Source organism: Pteronotus mesoamericanus, unplaced genomic scaffold (genome assembly GCF_021234165.1).
Source record: "Pteronotus mesoamericanus isolate MK-2021 breed Mesoamerican mustached bat unplaced genomic scaffold, CSHL_Meso_final contig_121, whole genome shotgun sequence".
NCBI lineage: Eukaryota > Metazoa > Chordata > Mammalia > Chiroptera > Mormoopidae > Pteronotus > Pteronotus mesoamericanus.
Window position 1 is genome coordinate 3,823,653 of NW_026555046.1, and position 21,638 is coordinate 3,845,290.

The 21,638-nt window shown below is 47.7% G+C and overlaps 1 protein-coding gene across 1 annotated transcript in view; it reads right to left on the reverse strand.

The window, feature by feature from the left end:
- Positions 1 to 4,413: 4,413 nt before the first annotated feature.
- Positions 4,414 to 21,638, reverse strand: part of CRACDL (CRACD like) — a 54,709-nt gene continuing 37,484 nt past the window's right edge. The window contains exons 8-10 of the mRNA XM_054586246.1: positions 7,173 to 7,360; positions 5,985 to 6,129; positions 4,414 to 5,177 (exon numbers count right to left, since the gene is read on the reverse strand). Of these exons, the coding sequence (XP_054442221.1) occupies positions 5,035 to 5,177; positions 5,985 to 6,129; positions 7,173 to 7,360 (476 nt within the window). The 3' untranslated portion in view covers positions 4,414 to 5,034. The remainder of the gene's footprint in view (positions 5,178 to 5,984; positions 6,130 to 7,172; positions 7,361 to 21,638) is intronic.

A 21,638-nucleotide genomic window follows, 5' to 3' on the forward strand; every position in this document is an offset into this window, starting at 1 on the left:
TCTTACTAGGACCTCAGTGACAAGATTAGGGCCCACCCAAATGACCTCACATAGCTTAATCACCTCTTTAAAGGCCCTCTCTCCAAATACGGTCACATTCTGAGGTCCTGGGGATTGGCACTTCAACAAATGAATATGGGGGGACATGAGCCTGTAACAGCTTGGAAGCACAGCACCAAGTGGATCGAGGTCCTAAATAGAAGGCAGCTCTGGAAAACTGCTACAGCCAGTGCAGATGTGTCCAGCAGATGCACAGAACCTCAGCCTGCAAGGGCAGGAGCTTCTGGAATTTCCCAGGTTCCCAGGTGACCCAGGATATGTCTGGCTCCAGCTGCTGCCAGGGAAGCCAAGCTCCCAACTTGTCCACAACTAATTCAGTGCCTAGCCCCACATCCATCATCAACATTTCTCATGCTCGCAGCATTTCAGCACCACCAGTGCATGGTGCTCCCAGAGGCTGGGGCTCTGCAGAGATACCCTACACTCAGCGAGGTAATGGGCATCCACGCTCTGCCTCCTGCTCTGGCCTTGTGGAGCCTGGGCAGCACCCCTGCCCAGAGAACGTGGTAGATGAGGTGGTGGGGGTGGGCAACAGCGAAAACAATCTGATTGTTTTCCTCCTTTCCCTCCTTTGAGAAGAAAGAAGGGGCATCTGAATTTAAAGACTTCAGCTTCTGAAAGATTGGGTTTATTTTTTCTAAAGGACTCCCTAGTGATTTGCCCCTCATTTTTTCTGTCTCGGTAGCAATTTTGTATTTTCTTAAATTTAATACCAGAATTCTTATTCCTGTGGGGAAATCTTTCCGGGGCAACTTCTTTCTTGAATAGTGGGCTAAAAGTTGAATCTCTGTTTTTCTGCAAATGTAATAGCAGAGGTGTCCAAGTCTAGAGGCCTCTGGCCTCTCTGCAAATGCTTCCTGTGCTCTTGGGAGAGGTTAATAAGCAAACTGGAGCACACCCCAACACCTAGCCTGACTGTTGTTGTTAATAATCTTCTGGGCATCACAAACACAGCTCTTCTTTACTCCTATGCTAATGATAATTTCCCTACAAAGAAGCAGGAAGGAAACTAGACAACTCACATAAAGCAAATGTCAGCCACTGCCTGAGCACCTGTGCTATTACCCAAAATGCATGTGTTCAGCCTGCACTATTTCTGCTATTTGGTGCTAAGAAGCCTATTCGTTAGAGATTATTTTCATCTACTAAGGAATAAATAAATATTTCCCTCTGTGAGGGGGTTCAGTAGAGCTGACCGGAAGATTCAGGGGTGGGGCTAGGGAAGCAGATCTGTGCCCCTCCCCCATCACGTACAACTACAGTAGGAGGCTGGGAAGGCCCATCTGCTGACTGGCTGCTTCTGCCTGGCTTCCTCCTCCTGGCACTAAAAAGCTTTCAAAGCACTCTGAACAACCACATTGTGCATAAAAGCCCATTTGGATCATTTTCTGGATGGTTACTTCTTGGTTATAATTAGAGCTAAGAACAATATAATGTAACTACATTACAAAATGGATGCAAAAGGCCCTGCTTTGTAGATCCAGAGTAGCTCTGGGGTCAGCCCCCAGCCCACATTCCTTTCCAGGGCCAAGATCTGTCCTGCATCCCAGAGGCATGGCCACCCATCCTCCACAGCTTGCTCCCCTTGAGCATCGGGGGATGACCTGACAGCATCCTGCCCCATGTTCCTTACCCTCCCTTGAGGAGTTGTGCTGTGTAACTCTGATAGGTAAAACATGTCTCTCTCCTTCTCTGGAGCTGTCATTTCTGGTCCTGATTTGTTCCCTGTGGAGTTTCATAGAGTAAGTCAATTCTCTTCTCTTTCTTCAAACACCTGAGGGGACCTCTGCTGCCTTCCCGTGGCCTTTCTGACCAGAACATCTCCTTTCTCTGAAATTTCTTCCATAGGACACTTCCTTGTCAACTTGGCTGCCTGCCTGGACCCTCTCTAGAAACTTAGAACTTTGTGTGTGAGATGGTCATCACTTGTGCTCTCAGTCCATCAGCCACAACTCAATGACAGGGTCCCATGTGTAGGCAGGTGTGTGATGGGCAGGAGGGGTGCAGCTGGAGATGTGGTCTCTGCTTGGGTATCTGCTTCCAGAAACAACCCCACACTACATGAGGTGGTTACAGGTCTTTCGTGTACACCCCTAGCTATCTCTGCCATACAACCTTGGACAGATTGCAGTTTGGGAAGTGTTAGATATACTGTGTACATGGTAAAATATTAATGTAAAAACAAGGACTTTTCACTTTAAGACCCAGAAAAAGAACACATAACTGCTATATTAGGTACCTGTAGCTAAGTAACAAATTACTACAAAATTTAATGGTTTAAATGCTAACACACATTTGTTACCTAACAATTTCAGTGTGTCAGGATTTAGGCGCAGCCTAGACTACCTGGGCAGTCTGGCCTGTGATCTCTCATGAGGTCACAGTCAGTATGTCAACCAGGCTACAGTCATCTAAGGCTTGATTGGGGCTGGACTCAGCCAATTCTAAGGGACTCTTTCACATGGCTGGCAAGCTGGTGCTAGTGACTGACAGGAGGTGCCTATTAGTCTGCTCCTGCTGCCATAACAAAGTGCCACACACTGGGGACTTAGACAACAGAAATGTATTGTCTCACAGTTCTGAAGACTGGAAGTCTGAGATCAAGGCATCGGGCAGGGTTGATTTCTTCTGAGGCCTCTCGCCTTGGCTTGTATATGGCTGTCTTCTCCTCCTGTTGTCAAATGGTCTTCCCTTTGTGTGTATCTGTGTCAAATTTCTTCTCATAAGAACATCAGTCATATTGGATAAAGGTCCACCCTCATGATCTTGTCTAACTTAATTACCTCTTTAAAGGTCCTGTCTCCAGATCCTGGGGGTTAGGACTTCAACATATAATTTGTGTGTGTGGTGGTAGTGGGGGCACAATTTAACTCATAACAGAAAGTCTCCATTCTTTCCACCTGGGTGTCTCCGTAGGCCACTATAACATCCTCAAGACATGACGACTGACTCCTCTCAGAGAGGACAGTCCCAAAGAGTGCAGGGTAAGGCAGCAACCTCTTTCCTCACCTCACTTCAGAAGTCACACAAATAGCTTCTGCTACATTCTGGGATTAGAAGTGAGCATTAAGTCTGTCTCACACTCACAAAAGGCAAATTAGGCTCCACGTTTTGAAGGGAGGACTGTCCAAAAATTGTGGCATATTTTAAAACCACTGCAGCTGCCATAGAAATATCTCCCTATTGTTTCTCTTAGGATCCAATACAGAGATTGCTGCCTTTCAATTTTTTTTCTTCCTCAGTCTTCCACATACAATTGATGCAAATCTAGGACCCATCTCACTGAGCACATTTTTCTTAAAATTACAGGGGCACCTATATTAGCTCAGTGTTTTTATCCTTCTTGATGATTTCTCTTCTGTGAAGAGGAGATGATTTCGTCTCCTCAGTGAGGACGAGGAAGCCTTGTTATCCTCAAATTGGCAGCCTTGCTCAAACTTGAGATAGTTCCTGTAACTTTAGGGGGAAGTGGTTAGGGGGAATAGCCACATGAATTTTTTTTCTAGTTAAATCTTTTCATGTCTAAGCTTTTGGAATGAGACTAGATGGATGGGGTTCTCGTTCAGAGCACATTCACCATGGCATTCAGTATTGATGCTCCCTAAGACAATGTAATTAATAAATCAGTTTGGTTAAGGAAAAAAACTATCCCAAGACATTTTCAATAAAGGTAGACCTGATGAAATTGTGTAATTCTAACAGCTGGAAAAGTAATTATACATGAAGATGAAAAATGCAAAAAAAGTACCAGAATTTAGCGTATGTAAAATCATGACAGGCCTTACTGATTCCAATGGCTAAACGTTCCTGACCAGATACATATTCCCATGGAGGTTAGCTTGTTAAAAGGAGCAAATTGGGAATGTTTTTTAAAAATAGAGGTATTATATAACAGAGGCATGATTCTGAGATCCCAAAATATATGTTCTTCCTCTGCTGGCTTCTCTACATTCTGCATTCATGGGTCATCCCAGCTAATGCATTGAAAACCTAGTTTTTAGTGGAATATGCAGGCTAGATTAATTAGATGCTAAAGGATTACAACATTTTGGGAAATTTCATATTTTTCACGTTATACCAAATAGATGAAAAGAGAAAAAAAACCTATTATTAGTTTCTGATTTCCAAAAAATAAACACCAAAATTTTACTGGGAGAAAATTAGTTTAAGAAAAACACAAACTCCAAAATCAACCCAATTGAGATATTAAATGAGATATATATTAAGCAAAACTCCATACTTTGCATTAACTCAGTATGGGAGGACATTCTCTAAATGTGAGTAGAAATAACATTTACACATATGACAGAAGCATGTTTGAAACCTTTTATTGAACAGGCAATGTATTGTGCAATGGTTAAGTCACAGATGCCTAGTGGAGAAGTTTAAAAATTATTTTTGGAAACAGTCTATGAATTGATGTGCCCTGCTGTGCCCTTTCTGCTCCTTTGTAGAGCTCTGTCCTGCTCCTATCTTCAGGAAAACTGACTTTTATAGCTGCTCTTGGAAATGGCGTCCCTGTTTACCATCAATATCATGCCCAGAAGTAAACATGAGAGGAGAAAACAGGATCCACAGGCAAGACAAAGACCAGAGACACAAGCTGATCTCAAGTGGAGGCACAGACACACGTTCTCCCTGTCCTAGTTATGCATCCATGTTTCGTTTCCTTTTTCTTCCTTGTTGGGGCCCCTCTGATCAAGGGGTTCTGAAAGACTCGCATTCATACCTTCGGGCACCAGACCTTGTTCCTGGCCCTTTTGAATGGTGTTCTTGTTTTCGGGCACTGCTGGCCCGGACTGTGGCTGTGTGTCTGTCTTTCTTGTTTGCTTGGTTCGTTTTCCCCAGCCTTGCCCTCCCATAACCTGATGATAAAAATCACTCTTAAGTTTCGGTTTGTTTGCCTTTAGTGGCACTTTCTCACTAAGTGACCCATCAAGGTGGTGGACATTTTTTTATCAGCACACTGTCAACCTATTTTATAATTTGGGGCATGTCGCTCCAAGCTTGAGATTTCTTTCTGGCAAGTTCCATCCAGGAGGGCTGATCTGCACTGGCATAACTTGCTCTCTTCAGCTGGTGTAATTCCTTCTCTGTCATTGCTGCAGACTGAGCTGCTGGTAAGGTGACAAAACAAACAGAAACATGAGCAATGAGTTTAAATTTTCACTTAAGCCTCTTGAATTTCTTTAAAATACACATCAAGATCTTAACTGTGGTCTCAAACATAAAATCCTTAGTATGCAAAAATGTAAAGCAGATTTAGGCACATAATAACTTATGTGACAAGAAGACTGACAAGTAGGCTCAAGTGCAGTGAGGAGAAACTTCCAGAATAAAACTGCAGAATGCTGGGGAGTGGTTGTACAAGTGTGAACATTCTTAACACTACTGAGTTGCACACTGAAAAATGGTTAGGATGGTAAGTTTTGTTATGTGCATTTTACCATAATTAAAAAGAAATGTAAAAAATACTGATACATGCAATTACAGAGACGAATCTAAAAACATTATGCTCAGTGAAAGAAGCCAGCTACAAAAGACTACATATTTTATTATTCCATTTATAAGAAGTGTTGAAGAAAGGTAAATATAGAGAGACAGAAAGTAGATTTGTGGTTGCCGAGAGCTGGGGCAGGGAGTGATGAATGACTGTAAGGCGGCACAAGGTTGCTTTTCAGGGCTCTAAAATTCGGTTGTGATGGTTGTCCAACTCGGTAAGTATATGTTTATTGCCCATCAGTACTCACTGAATTGTACACTTAAAACAGATGTTTCACAGCATGGAAATGATAACTAAAAGCTATTTTAAATAATCAATGTGTCAAGTAATTTAGAAAAAAAAAACCCAACCAAACCAAACCTGCAAGACCCATCCCAGAAATATATTTTAGAGTGTTTGGGACTATTTTCAGGTTTCATACCCAAGTTCTGATGGGACAAAGAGATTCCTCTTTGCAGCCCCTCCTGGAGGTGGAGCTTGGTGCCCTGCCTTCGGTCCACAGTAGGCTTAGCTGGGGCCACCAGGAATGACTTGCTGCGGACAAAGTCAGCTTGCTTCATGGGTTCCTAATAGGATACAGGAAAGACACATGCTGTCCGTCACCTGAAGCTCATATGGGTACAAGCAGAACCCAGGGCAATAAGTCATCCAAGGTCTCTCTGCCAGCAGATATCTGTGGCTGGTGCTTTCTGAGGGGAGCTCTGCTCTGTGCCCTTGCTGATGTCCAGCCTTCGGAGCACAGGCGCTCAGACTATGTGGGCTTCTCCAGGGCACACACAGGCATCCTGGTTTCTGCCCTTTCCCCTGGGCTCAGCCCCAGATATTGGCCAGCAGGGATCCCATTTGAGAGTCAAAATGAATTGTGTTTGGAAATAGCTTTGAGGTTTCTCTGACACTTGGTGTGCTCACAGAGGCTCCAGATCAGATCACTGGTTAATATTTGTTTTATAAATTCTCTAAGTCAACAGGTTTTCAGGCAAGGGGCCAGTTGAGGTTTGGGTTAGATTGAAGGGAAGCAGGTCCTAGTGCAGGCTCTGGCTCACCTCCCCAGATGGATAAAACACCCCGTGGATTCACTGTGGTGACTATTAGGGAGAACACAAATGCTGTGATTCTCAGCTTGTTTCAAAGCACAGTCATCTGGATTTGAAAAAGTTGTTTGCAGTCGAGACTGCAAAATGGATCTCTGGGTTCCAGCCCCACAGCTCTGGGAGGGGAGTAAGGAACCCTGGCAGGCACGCTGTGCAACAGCAAAAGCGGGGCTGGTTCATCACCACATACGGAGTTGAGATGGAGCTTTGGATATGGTTGCTGCATCTAACTGAGAAGTTATTTTAACCCTGTTCCATTTCTCCAGATGCTGCGTTGCCTAGGAGGCAGAGAGCAGAGAGCTGTCTCCACCTACTAACGGATCCACCTGCTTCTCTGCCTCCTTAAAAGCTCAGCACACACCAAAGGCAGACAGCAGCCATCATCACAGGCCCTGGGCTCTGTAAAGACCAGGCAGGGCATGTGGTCTCACGGGGCCTCAGCCCCCAGCCCCCAGCCCCCAGCCCCAGCTCGCTGCTCTGTCCCGCACCTACACACAGGAAGGGTTGGCTCTAAGCACCTGGGTTCTCTCAGGTACCTTGGCTGGCTTTCCTATCTCAGACTTCAGGGTCTGGGCCACATGCTTGTCCTGCTGGTGGGGTGGCTGCTCCGGGGCTCCTCGCAGCTTCTGTGGAGTGACAGTGACCCAGGGCAACCCAGGCTGCCCCTCTGCTCCAGGTTCCGTTGCTGCGGGAGGCAGACCCTTCTCTGTGGGAGGAGACATAAGGTTGTCAAAACAGTCCTGGCCCCTCTTCAGTCTCACTTTTGCTGCTTCCACACAGAGGACACTGTGTGGGGGTGAGGGGAGCAGGGGGTAGTGGGAGGGGAAAAGGCCTCTGGGAGCCTCTCTGGGGAGACTATTACTTTTCTTTAGGGGACTTTGTTTTCTCATTAAAAGATTCACCAAAGAAATTATGCTCCTCTAGACTGAGCCACAATTGCTCCTATACACACATTTTAGAGCCAGCTTCCTCCTATGGGATATTTTTTCTGGAATGACATAAAAGCAAATGCACAAATAGATATTTTTTTAATATCACCTTCTCATTTTGGACTAGTACATACTTCCTGATTTGTTTGGAAGTTGTAGATACATTATCATTCTCTTTCTTCTTAAACTGTAAGCATGCCCTTCCATTTGTAAAGAATGACACCCCAAATGGCCACAGCTGTCTCCCTTAACACTTTAGAGAGAAGGGAAATGGTGCCTTTAAAACCATAACATTTTACTCAATTTTCTCTTGCGTTCACAGTGCTTATCTTTGGGTAGTAAGACTAAGGCATCTCCCATATCCCCCTTTTTAACTCTTCTGTATTTTCATATTTTCTACAATAAGAATCTATTACCTGCATCAACAAGAAAATGAAGCGATTTTATTTTTTTTCAAGGAAAACTGCAGATGAAGTAAGTGGCCTCTCACAGGTTCAAAAGTACTTTCTCTCCAAAGTACATATATCTGAATGTTCCCCGCAGCCTGCCCCTCTGAATGTCTGCCTCCACCACACAGAGCAAAGACTGATGTCATCCCTGTACACCTGGCTCCTGGCCCTCGTGGGTGTGTCCTGCACTGGCGCCTTGGTCGGCCAGGGGAAGGCAGTGTCTGCCTCACAGTGGATGTCCAAGACAAGAGCTGCTGGCATCGCCGTTGTGTTCTGAAATACGCCATCCCTTGTTCTGGTGTGTATGGGATATTACTCTATGTGTTTATGCTTCTGCCTTCAGTTCCACCTGGAATCCTTTTCTCTCAGTCCCTTGGTCACCAAGGAGGGACAAGGGACAGGAGCCACTGTTCTGAGAACCTCTGTCTCTCACCAGAGCAGAGAATGGCCTAGGGCTTCACACACTGACCTCTCCTTGGCCTGGGCAGCTGGGAATGGCTCCTGCTCTTCTCCTGGCTGCTCCCTGGGAACCTGCTCATCTCTTTGACTCATCCCTTGTCCCTTCCTGCCTCTTCAGGCTCTTCCTGGCCACTGGCTTCTTCCCTGTTGCTTTGTACAATGTTTGGGTCTCCTACAGCTCAAAGAAAAAAATGTCTCCATTGAGGCTCACCATTCATGTGAAGCTCCAGTTCTCCACTCCCCTTTACCTTCAACTCATATAGCCTCTGTCCATGTCTCTTCAGCTACTTTCTAACCCAGCCACAACCTGAACACTGCACTATCTGCCCAGCCACTGAACCATAAATACTGGTGCCTTTCCCCATTCTCAACTTGCTTTACCCCCTGCACCTCTGGTGTGACCACATAATCTCTCTTGGGAAGCTTGTCCTCCTTGGGTGCTCCCTTTCTAGGTTCTTGCCAGACTCTTGCTTCTAAACCTGGAAATTCTTCCTTGTTCTCCAATCCCCAGCCTGCATCTCTTCTTCCCCAAATGACTCTCTGTTCCAATCCTAATTTCAATACTCAGATTTGCTCAGATTACTTTCCAACGCATCACCCAGCCCTACTTTTTAATCTTAGACACAGCCCAACATTTCTACTCCCCTTTTTTCCTCCCTCTCTCCCTTCTACCCATCTATTCAATCCACCTGTCCAACTACCCATCCATTGTCTGCTATGGGCAAGGATTGTGTTAAATGCTAAGGTGGGAAAATGAAACAACACATTGTTCCTTTACAAAAATAGAGTCTAGGCCGGGAGATTGAGTACCAACAAGTAACCATGGTGGATATTGGAAACCGGTACAATTTGTAAAGTTCTATATAGACACAGGGCCTAATGCCAGTAGTAAGGATTTGAGGATGCTTTCTGGGGCTGCGACCTGGAGGACAGCAAACCTAAGCTGAGCAGGGGGGCAAGAAAGGCCTCTTGGGTGCAGAGGGCAGAGGCAGAGTGGTCTGCAAGCCCTGAAAAAGGCTGCAAGGGAGGTGGGGCAACTGAGAAAGGTCCTTCTGGCCTTTATCCTGTCCATATGGGGAGCCTTGAGGGATTAATGCAGGGGCACATCTGAACAGGGAGCTGAGAAGGGAGGCTGTGGTCACAGTCCAGAGAACTGGCAGGGGATTGGATGCCCTTTTCCAGAATCACCCCTTCTTGTCCACCATGGCTACAGGTTGACAATCTCTCCCTCTCCTATTTCTCCTGTGACTCTCTGAGACATCTGCCCAAGTGGTTGGCACTACACACGTCTGCTAGCTGTCTACCCCACTGATACATGCTTTTGGTCATTAGAACTTCTTATTTATTTAACACATGGCATTCACTACATACCAGGTCCTGTTCTGGTAGTAGCCCATTTCTGACATAATTTTACATTTCATTGCTTTTCCAGAGACCCTGGCATGTGAAAGGTAGGCTGGGTGGCTGCACGTTTTATGGAAAGTCTGCGTTTCTCACTCCTTGTTATCAATCCCTTATTCGCAGAGTTCTCATACTCTGTCTTCCTGGACTTTTATTAAAAGGCTTAGTTTACAACTCTGGTCTTTTCTGCACACTCAGTGAAGCCACCAATTGCGCCCTCTGCTCTCCCCCGGCCCACGGTGCGGGGCCGTGCTGTCCTCTCGGCAGCGCCAGCATGTGCTGCCCAGCGCCCTTGCCTCAGCATGGGCGGACAGGACAAAAGGATTGGACTACAGGCTGAAACTCATTACCTCAGTCAACAAAATATTCTGAATAATTTTGCCAAAATAAAGTGTACATAGAGAAAAAATTTCTCTCATGGGTTTTAATCTATAGGCAGAACAATAGCTATGCAGTGCCAAGGCAGCCCCAGCATCTCTGGTGCGAGAGGGAAGCCCTGGTTGCCTCTCCAGCCCCCCAGCAGCTCAGTGTGGGTGCCAGACACTCATGTCACTCTTACCATGAGGGCACAAAACATAGCTTTGGTGAGTTCCTATGCCATGCAATTGGATTACCCTCTCTGAGCCAAAAAAAAAAGTATTTAAAACTCACTGGGAAAAGTTCTATGGAGCAGGGGGCATGCAGTGTTCCTGGGGACTGTGGTAAGAGGAGGCCCTAGAACAAGGCTGGGGGTCCTGAGGGTGGACCAAGGCCATGGACTGGACTGTGTTCAAGGCCCACATCTCACACCTGAGGAAAATCATATTCTCCTCCCTTCCAGTCTGCTCATGGCAACTGCAATCTTGTCAACAAGGCAACTAGGTCCAGCTTGGCAAGAGCTGGTGGTTTTCTTTCCTTCCACCAAGAGTGTGCTGGCTAATTTCACTGCGAGCAGAGAAGGGTCACTGCTGCATCGCCTGTCTGTGGGGAAGTGTGTGCCCTTATGTCTGTGTTCACGGGCAGACCCACAGGAGGGAGTAAGTGCCACAGCTGTGCCAGGCTGTGCCAGTGTGGGACACAGCTACCTGCGATGGCAGTCGTCACCTAGTGCTGGACCGAGCATATGGCCGAGATCTTTCACCAACTGTTTCTCCCTTTTTTGGTTTCACCACTTCTTTTCCCTGAGTGGTTGTCTTCCCTTGTTTTCTGTACTCTCCTTTCCCTTTTCCTCCTCATCAGGAGTGCAAGCAGGCCAGAGGGATCTGATACCCTCCAGACCATTTCACAGCCTCATGGGGACATGGCACAGGGGGTAGACAGGGTCCACACACCAGGAAGGAGGGGGGAAACCATGACAGCTCCCAACCGTAATTAAGAAAGGCCTGAGATTCCACCTGGAACCTCAGGTAACCTACAGGCATGTCCCTGTCCCAGGTGGGCACAGGCAGAGCAGCTGGGTGAGGAGCCATCGTGCCACGTGCTGGAAGGCCTCAGTGGCCGCTCTGCCCTGCACCCCATGTCCTTCCCTGGCACCCACAGCAGGCAGGGGCAAGGGCTATGTGGCATGTGCCATACTCCACAAGGGGCAGGCAGGGAAAGGGAAGGAGAAGGCAAGTTTCAGGGGCCAAAAACCTTACGCTGCAACAGCTCTACAGCAGGAACACTCAGGGTCAAGATACCACCATAAAATACCTTCTGAGATCAACACTCAGGGTCAAGATTCCACCATAAAATAGCTTCTGAGATCAAGCATGTTCAAAAGATCATTAATTCCAGATAACATAGATGTGATGCCTGATTAAATAAAAGGGGTTGAGAAGACTTTGTTTATCTCTTTCTGCCTCAATACACAATTCTAACCAAATCATTTGTTTTCAGGAAGACCTAAAATTAGCCATTCAGAAGCGCTCATGTCAGGCCATTTCTAGATATCGAACCATCCCTCTGTGAGAGATGCCTCTTATTGCTTAATTTTGACTTACTGATTGGTGACGGTTCTTTTTCTTTCTTTTCTTTTTTCGTACCTATTAAAATTCAGCCTTAAAGTAGGGTTTCCTTCATTCACAAAAACTCCTATAATGACCAGTGTAAGAAGAGAGGGTGAGACTCTAACAGCAGTCTACAAGCCACATGGCAGGCAGGACACAGCTGTGAGTCTGCAAGCTGGGAGTTGTCAAGCACACCATCTCCTGAGTGAGAGGCCTGAGTTGCGCCATATAAACTGCTGTGGTTTCTTGCCCTTTGGCTAAGAAAGTAAAGTAGATGTTCGGCCCTAAGCTAACACAGAGGAACGGCAGGATTCTTGCGCCTTTTAAAAACTTGGTACGTGCTGCCAGTTTTGAAGTGGCAATTTTTATTTTCTCTCATGAAATGTCTTCCTTTTTATAAAAGCACTCATGCACATTGTGCAACTTCAGAGAGCAGATAAACGTGTAAAGAAGGAGAAAAAGTTCCCCATAAGTCAACAACCAGCAGCACTGTGTTAATACTTTGGCACACTCCTTCCAACTATTTCTGTTATGCTGTTATCTTAAAAACACATTGCAACAGCTCATTCCTGCCCTTCAAAGCATTCTCCATGGAAGGACAGACCTGACTATGCGCTCTATGATTTCCGACCTAACACGGTACATCATCCACACATGTCACACTAGCTGAGGCCAGAGCAGTGCCTCGGGGCTTTGATGACAGGGCATCTTTCTGTTTCTGTCCCACTCCCAGGCCCTCTGCCAGGCCCTGGTTTACATGGAGCTGAGGAGGTGTGTACACAGGCACTAGGGGATCACTGTGGTGGGGAGAGCCCCACTCACACCGAGCGTTTAGGTCTGGCTTCTGTATGAAAGTTGAGGGTATTTTTTTAAAGCAATTATTGATCTATTGTCAGTCTCAGCTTACACAGACAGCCCCTGATCAATACATGCTGGCAGTCTGCAGTGGCTGTGAGGGCGCTGCCCAGAGCCGGGCTGCGTGATCTCACCACAGAACCTGGCAGCTTTAGTGCTCGTGCAAGCATTTATCTCAAAGCCATGCTGAGCATTTTGAGGCTGAGCGAGAACTTTCCACAGAGCAAGCTCCTGTTTGTAATGATACCTGATGGGGCTGTGCTCTAGTTCCACCTCCAGATTAAACTTAGCACCGTTCCTGCCTTTACTAATTCAACAAATACAGTTGGTCCTCACTGTTTGAAAATTTCATATTTGGGGATTTTCCTACTTGCTAAAGTGTATTTGAAATACCCAAATCAATACCTGTGATCCTTCATGGTCATTTGCAGACACGTGCAGAGCAGCAAGGTTATGTACTGATCAGCTGGTAAAATGTTGTAATCAGAGGCTTGCAGGAACCTCACCCTGTATTTCTCCAGAAGCAATGGTTCAGTATCTGCTAATTCAGTGTTTGCAATGACATTATAGAGCATGGCTACTGCAAGTCACAAAACTGGCTGTACTTGGTGAGTGCCCACCAGGCTCCAGGCCCTGTGGCAGACACTGAGACCACTGAGCGGAAGGATCTTTCTAATCTAGCACATCTCTCCAGTGTACCACACACACGCTTTCCTGCAAGAGCAATTATGAATAGAGGGGTCCGTGGTCCAGGAAAGAGTTCCAGAGCACACTGGAAGAGGGCATGGGAGAGGCCTCTGGGCACTGGTTTCATTGTTTTTTTGGTTGGTGTGTTCAGTGTGTGAAAATCCATTGAGCTGCACATACATGATCTGTGCCCTTCTCTGCACATGTATAATTATTCAATAAAAAGTATTTTTTTAAAAACTACTCTAAAAGAATCAGGACTCAGTGCATGGATAGCAACCAGGAGAATAACCTAGGTCCCTGCCCATATAGAGAAATGGGGCATATTTGCACCATGGGGCTGTTTCCATATTGTGCTTAGGGAAGGCTGTTGCCAGAGGGGGCAGGGGCGCTGCCCTCCACTTCACTGGCAGACCCTTCGCAGCCTCTTCACTCCCCCTGGCCCTCGATGCACTGTGGGTCCTTGGCCCACATGCTTTTCCTATTGCTGCCCCTGGCCCTCCTAGTCTCCCCCCAACCCCGCCACTCTCTGAAGGCTCCCCTGGATCCATTTTCCTTCCCCAGAAAAGACTACAAAATCTGCAGGGGAAGAGGGCTTGCCTCTCTAAACAAAGACTCACTTCACAGCCTCATGGAACAAGGAGCTCCCAGGGAAGACAGTGACTGTCTCAGAGTCTCTTTCTTGGCCAGCAGGGCCAAAGTGTCCCTACCCCGTTCCCCTATGTCAAAGACAGAAGGCACTGCCGTGCTGGGATCTCATCCTCCCCTGGCTCCTCTGAAACTGCCTTCCCTGATCTATACTCCTCCTCTCTCACAACCTTCTAACCCACATGTCAGGGGGAAAAAATGCCACTGTTCTTTAAACATTCCCATAACAGGTGAGAGCTAGTGAGGGCTAAGCCTGTGCCCCTCTTCCTCATATCGTGGACACTTGCTGTGAAGCATCTCACTTGCTCACCTGCGCAGGGCACAGTCAGTTAAACGACACTGATAACTATCCGTATGTCATGGTTTTAGCACTAAGCCAGCCCCGGTGAAAAGGCCCGATAGAGTTAGAAGGTTTCTCAGTGCCAGCATTTGCAAGAGTCTCATAATATGGCACATTTATGTCAGGGGGCAGTGAACAGGGTGGGGCTTTGTACAGGCCTCCACTGCAGGAATTCATTTAAGTCTTTTCCCAAATGGGGATCTAGGGCCTTTTTTGTTTGTTTGTTGTTACGGCACCTACTCTAACTGTTGCCCATAGGTAGAATTTGTGAAAAAGCATTTATAAAGAAAAATCAGTGCATGAATCACATCTGTATTTGGATATGTGGGGTTGGTCACATGCAGACATGTTTACTGGGGTGCCCCAAAGGTCAGCTGCTTTGACTCATAGCTTGACTTCAGGTGCTGAGCCCAGCCCTTGGTATGGCAGGGCTGGCAGATATCCCAGGGTTCTCCAGCCCAACCCCCTCATCTCGTAGTGGGGACCCAGGAGCCAGTGACAGGCTCCTAGGCACAGAGCTGTGATTGCTGCTCTACCTGATGGGGCTGTGCTCTAGTTCCACCTTCAGATTAAACTTAGCACTGAAAGTCCATTTGCTAAGCCACTACTCTCTGTACTATTAGTACAGCCTCTGAGCAGAAGACAATGACCAAAGTCCATTTGAGTACAAAGATAACTGGTCTCCATCACCTATCAGGTGATAGAGTGGGAACTTCTAAATATATGGGGATGGAAAGGCACTGTTACTTGAAAATTCTGAGCAACAACAGGCGAAGGAGAAAAAGTAATGAAACTATTATATTACATGGCCCCCTCTCGCAACTCAAAATGTACACAAACACCCTGCCTTGGATTCCTGGTGCAGCTCCAGGAATAGTCGGAATCTTACAAGAGCTGCCTCGAGTGGCCACTGGAGAACATCACGAGTTTGAGGGATGGCCCTCATGCACAGACTTGGATTTCCCTTCCTTTATTACACCTGAGCCCCTCCCCTACTCCTAGATGAACAGGGAAATTTCTCCTTCCCAAAGAAATACCAACAGACAAGGTTTATTTGGTCTTGATTTTCAGAGCAGTATCATGTTCACAATGACCCACACAACTCTCTTTTTCATGTAAGGATATATTCAACCCCCATTTCAGAGGACAAGTCTTGTGAAGTACAGGACTTGGTTAGGGCTACGCGGCCAACACGGCAACAAGTGGCATCGGAACCCAGGCTTTTTGATTTCCAATCTTCACCCACTACATCACAACTTTCCTACGCCCCACTCCCTCCCCATTACCACCCATCACTGAGTGGTGAAAGATGGCAGTCAGTCGGCCTTGGCCCTGTGGAGATCTTGGGGTGGGTAATTCCCAGCTGAGGGGGAGCTGCCCTGCACACTGCAGCATGTGCAGCTGCCACCAGCGGGAAGGGCATGGCTGCCGGGGGCATCTCCCTGGCTCCTCCCAAGGTTTACTTGCTGCGTGCTTTTGGGCAAGTTCTTCAGCTCCCCCATCTATGAAACAGGGCTGTTGTTGGAAATTAAACTGCAAAGCACTTGGCATGACACTTGGTACTTAGGAAGCGCTAAATATACTTTAGCTCTGTCATTAGCTATCCACTTACTGCCCGTGTGTGTGAATCATGGGTAAATCCTATGCAGACTTTAACTGTGGGACCCTGATGTTGGAGACGGACACACGGACAAACAGGTGAAAGTATTATGGTGCTCTGACACCAAGGACATTTTTGGAACAGCACAAGCCTGACAGGGTCTCAGAAAAATGTTACTTGCTAATGACAGCTCTGAACCAGAGCACGATCTAACCAGCACTGTTCAGCAGGACTTCCTATAATGGTGGAAAAGCTGAAATGTCTGTGCTGTTGGCTAATCGCATGCCACTAGTGAGCTCTGGAAATGCAGCCAGTGTGAAAGAAGAACTGATTTTTAAAATTTAATTTAAATCCATTTCAGTTTACATTTAAACTGCAAATGTGTCCCCATCCCAGACCTACTGCATCAGAATCTCCATGCTAACAAGCTCTGTAAGCTTATTAAGTGCTGCCCTAGAACAGGTGTTCTCAGCACTGGCCACACGTTAGACTTGCCTGCGGAGCCCTCCAAGTTTCCAGCCCAAGGGAGCCTTAAGTGAGAGGCCACAGTGTCCTCTTTCTGACTGATATAAAATGCCTGCCAACGGGGCTGACCAACTCTCCTGGAAACCAGCTGGGGACGCCTGCCTTGTATCTGGACATCCACTCCCAGGGCTGCCATGCTAGTGACTACACAGTCCCCATCTCTGGCCTCTGCTCTCAGGCTTTCTCGCACCCTCTGTCCTCAGCCTTCTTCAGAGGGGCCCTGTCAGGGGTGCTCGCCCACTTCTGTCATGAAGACACTGCCCACCCTCTTCAAACCCACTCTTCCCCCACAGCGCCAAGCCCTGGGATAAGTGCACAGTGGGCCTCAGTCTCCACACGAGCTTTGTGGCTGCCCTAGAGAAAGGGCTGAAGTGCCCTCTGGAGTGGCGTCAACACAGCTGACGGACAATGCGTGGCATTGCTGACCTACAGCCTAGGAGGCGGGCTGCACCCTGCGGGAACTGACTGCTGGGCCAGCAGACTCCAGACAGAACAGAGCACAGCTCAACCCTGATCTCCGACAGTGCCCACCCCACCCCCACCCCCTGCGGTAGGAACTGGAAGATGTGCAGCACCTTCCTGGGCACCCTGGTCACCCTCAGGTCCTAGCAGTCACTGTGGTCACTTCAGAACAGTGCGCAGTCTCTGGGCTGAGTCAGCATTAAATTTCCTGTCTCCCAAATGCAGGTTCTGAGCTGGGGTGAGGGCTCCTTTCCCAAGGGCCGCAGGTCCGGGCAGGAGGGGAGGCGGCAGAGGACAGGCAGGGCTCTCAGTGGGCTTTGTCCTGTCTGGGCCTAGCAGAGTCTAAAACTGTGGGATTCCCCTCCACCACTGTGCCTCTCTGGCTGTGATTCGGTGTCCCCCAGCTCCTGTGCCCTGGTAGCCCTTTGCTCTCTTCATGGAGCAGGGCCCTGGGAGCACAGGCCAGTTGTGTGGCCCCTGGTGGTGGAGTCAGGTTCTCCAAGAAGTACCAGGGAAGCCTCCCCTCCGACCCCTGTAGACTGCTCAAGGGGGGCTCCCCAGTGCCACCACACTGAGCTGGGGGCTCACAGAACTGCAGCTGTGCTCTCGAAGAGTGTTTTGCAAAGCCCCTTTCTTCCTCTTCCCTCTCAGGACCCACGTGTGTTCTCAGGGTGCTGGGTGGTGGTTCATGACTCCCCACAATAGTCAGCACACATGCTCTCAACACACTGGGGCCTTCATCAGAGCCAGTACCAGGAGAATTCCATTCTCTATGCAGCCTGGAGGATGATATTTTGGTACATCTTAGGAAAATGAGACTGGATTGTATGACACTGTATCACGTTGAAATGCTTTTGCTGCCCTAGGTATTACTAACCTCCTTTGACAAAGGAGGAAGACTCAGAAGTTAAGGAACACACCAGATCAAAATCTCTCAGCACCTGGATCTGTGCTGTAAGTGGATCTGGGAGTACAATCTTCAGACCCAGGCTCTACTATCTCACTGCCCAGCCCCTTGCCTTGCTAGTTTCCCTCCCTGTCCTTGCACCTGGTCATATGAGCACAGCCACGGGCACCCACCAAAGGACAGGAGTCCCAGGCACAGATTGTTGAGAGAGCAAACAAACCCTGCTATTCTCAGGGAACTCAAGTTCAGGGGCAAGGTGCAGTGTCCTTGGGGAGAGCAGGGGTGTGTGCAGCATGCTGAGGTGAGCTGGTGGCAGGGGTGGGGCCGGGGGTATCAGAGGGAATGAAGTCGTGGCAGGCAAACCCAGGAAGGCAAAAATGCTGACTATGGTACAAATCTAAAAAGCCTTATATACCTTACCTCAGAGTTTGAATTTTATTCTACATATATCATCAAATACACTGAGAGTTTTTAAAAGAGGAAAGCTCCACGTTAGACCCATGACTTGGGGAAAAAAGGTAGAGGCAAGAGTGTTGGGGGAGGAGATGCTGCCGATGGCAGGTTAAAGATGATGAAGGCTGACATGGGGACACGGTTGAGGAGGACAAAGACACTTCATATCAGGACGTCCAGGACTTTCTGACCAAGGTGTAAAACATAGCTAGCAATTTGCATCCATCAGATTGAAAAAAAATTTTAATAGATGGACAACATTTGGTGCTGTCCATCTAGTTACATGCTGAATTATTAATGTTGAGAGGAATGTGCGGAGAAATAGTCTTTATCCTGCTCAAAGAAGTGTGATCCAGGTCCAGCCTTTATGGAGGGTCATTTGAAGTTAGTTGTCTATTAAATTAAAACTGTACATGCTCTGTGAACTGGAAAACCTAATGTTAAGCATCAATCCTAGAGAAACAATCAGGTGAATACACAGAGGCGAAGTGGACAAGCACGGTCGCCTCTGGCGCCCTGACCTCCCTGGCCCCTCTACCAGCCCTTCATCCGCTAACGTGCGCTCTCTGCATTCGGTCCCAGTTCTAAACTGCATCCATGGGAGAGCCGGGGTGGAGTGTGTTTACTCCTCCTCGGGCAGAAGTGCAAGTCCCTTTTTATGTCATTGTTTAAGCAGTAGACTTACAAGGCGATTTTTCCTATAATATTTTGGCCTTTTAGTATGTTCCATATTAAAATATTTTTAATGACTCTGAGGTCTCTGGCTTGTGTACCTGGATAGATGGGGGGGGGGGCTCCGAGAAGGGCAATGGTCTGGGGTGGGCGAGGTGTTGATAAACTGAATTATGAACGTTGAGATGTCAAGTCAGGGTTGTCCACCAAGGGTTAGGGGCTAGCTGCTGTGGCCGCGTGAGTCAATGGGAGAGCGAATGTCAGGAAACAGATGGGAATCCGTGATGTGTCGTGTCCTGTGTGGGAGAGCCAAGGAGACATTCGTGGTTTGAGGAGCACAGGAAAGATGGGGAATGGAGGCCAGAGGGTTGACCACACTCCCTCAGGAAGGAATGCAAAGGGAAGGATAAGACTAAAAAGAAAGGTACGTGTGAACAAGGTCGATCTTCTTTAAGAATTCAAGACATATGAATATATTTTTAGCATGATACCAAAAATATCCATCTCCCTTGTATTCTGCTCAAATGAGCCTGGATACACTGAAATAACTTTCATTAAGTAACAGTCTCTTTGTTCTCATTTCCTCCAGAAAAATACCCCTGCCATCCAAAGACAAGATGGGTATCTAACACTCCCTTGTGACATCCAGCTGCCGCCTGCCTCCCCCTTGAGGGCCAGGTCCTTGCGCTTTCCCTGAATGCCTTCTGGGGACAGCACTGTGCTGTGCATGTGCATGTGGCAGGAGCACATGAAATATCTGTTAAAAAGACAACTGCATGAATGAGTCTGAGAATCTATAAAAAGAGGGTCAGAAACCTGATTGTGCCCCTGCGTCCCCAGTCTACTCTGGATGGGGCGAGCTGGACTGGAGGCTGAGGCTGGTTATCAAATGAGGTCCCAGGCGAGGGTGGCAATTTGTCCCACTACTGTCCAAAGTATCTACCATGTGACCAAAACTATGTAGAATATAAATTATACACATGCACACACACAAAAGAAAGACTAGAAGGAAATCCGACAGGGATAACACCTAGAGAATGGACTCATAAATGATTATTTTTTTCTATATACTTTCTGTATTTTACCATTTTTCTACAAGAGAATCCCTGACTTTTGTGTTCTAATTCTAATCCTGCATGCAGGAAGCTGTAATTTAGACCCTGGGCTGGACCGGCCCAGCAGGAGGACGGGGACGCCCTGCGCACGCGGACAGGTTCGATAGCCCCGGGTCAGGGCATTGACCAGTGTCCTCTGGGGGGTGAACGCAAACATGGCACTTGACTCACAGTCACCACCTCAAGGTGGCCCTGTGAGGCCCAGCCCCCCTCAACAAGCTGGGCTCCTCTGTTTATTGCAACTGCAATCAAATTCTCCCAGCTTCCCTTGCTGAGGAGTTTCTCAGGCCTTCGAAGAAGGAAGACAGAGTGTGCAGGAGAAAAGCAAGAGCAAGCAGGAGTTCTGGGGGCATAAAGCAGCTTAGGTCCCTGAGGCAGAGCTGTGCATCTGCCTGGGACACCTCAACACCTGACTTTATAGTTTGTTCCCGTTGAAAAGGGACCAGGGAGGTGGCAGCCCATTGGGAGCTCTGGGTAAAGTGCCTGCCCCTACGAGATAATAAACAACAATAATTAAGACTTTCTGGAAAACTGAGTAATATCTTTATTAAACTTCTCTGATTTGTATGTTTTCTATAAACTAAACTGCCTTCAGCTGCTATAACTTGGGAGTGATGAGGATGATGGTAGCAGTAATAATGATGAACTAAACCACAAGTGGATCCAATGTCTGGGGACGGCGCTGAGGCCGCTTTACTGACGGGGTCCAGCAGCACAGGCCCTGAGACCCTGCTCTGATCTGCATGTGGCAGCCTTGCACCCCAAGGCCCTGAGGGGGCCAGGCAGCAGCCACAGCCTGTCCTAGCACTTGTCCCTCAAATACCACCCCCTTGGGAGGGTCTGTTCCCAAAAGATTGTAGGTAATTCTTTCCTTCTTCTTTGCATTGAAATGAAAATCACTATCGGTGCCCATAACCTAGATTCTTTCACTCTGGAATTCATCTGAATTGGTTATTTTTGTAGCTCAGAGAATGTTAATACACGTAGATGGACAAGACAATTCTCTTCTCCTATTCAGGCAAGGCCGTTAATAAATAAATACCATATTGTGTTTTATAAAAAACCCAGGGCCTTTAACTACAGACCCATCCAAGCATTTGACAGGGAACAGAGTCGAACTCTCATGGCGCAGGAAGTTATGAATCATTAATGTGCCAAGTACACCCTCGGAAGCTCCTTCCCCAGCTCCTGCCACGAAGGCGAGCACGCCGCTTTTACATTCCATCCGTTCAGCAAGGCTTTGAGGGCCATTCTCAGTTTCAGGTCATGATGGTGGATGGTGCTGATGTCTAGGTTTTATCTGCAGAGAGCAAGCTCCCTCCTCCCCCGCTCCCTGCCCTGTTTCAATCCAGTGCTTTTGAATCACTGCGCAACAGCTTCAATAACCTCGCTGGAAATGGGCAGAGTGAACCCTTGGCTACGGTCTGGATCTCCCCCACACCCCCTACCAATTGTCCTAATGCAGTGGTGGCGGTGGCACCAACAGGTCCTGGTGGAGCCAGGGGGCAGGACGAG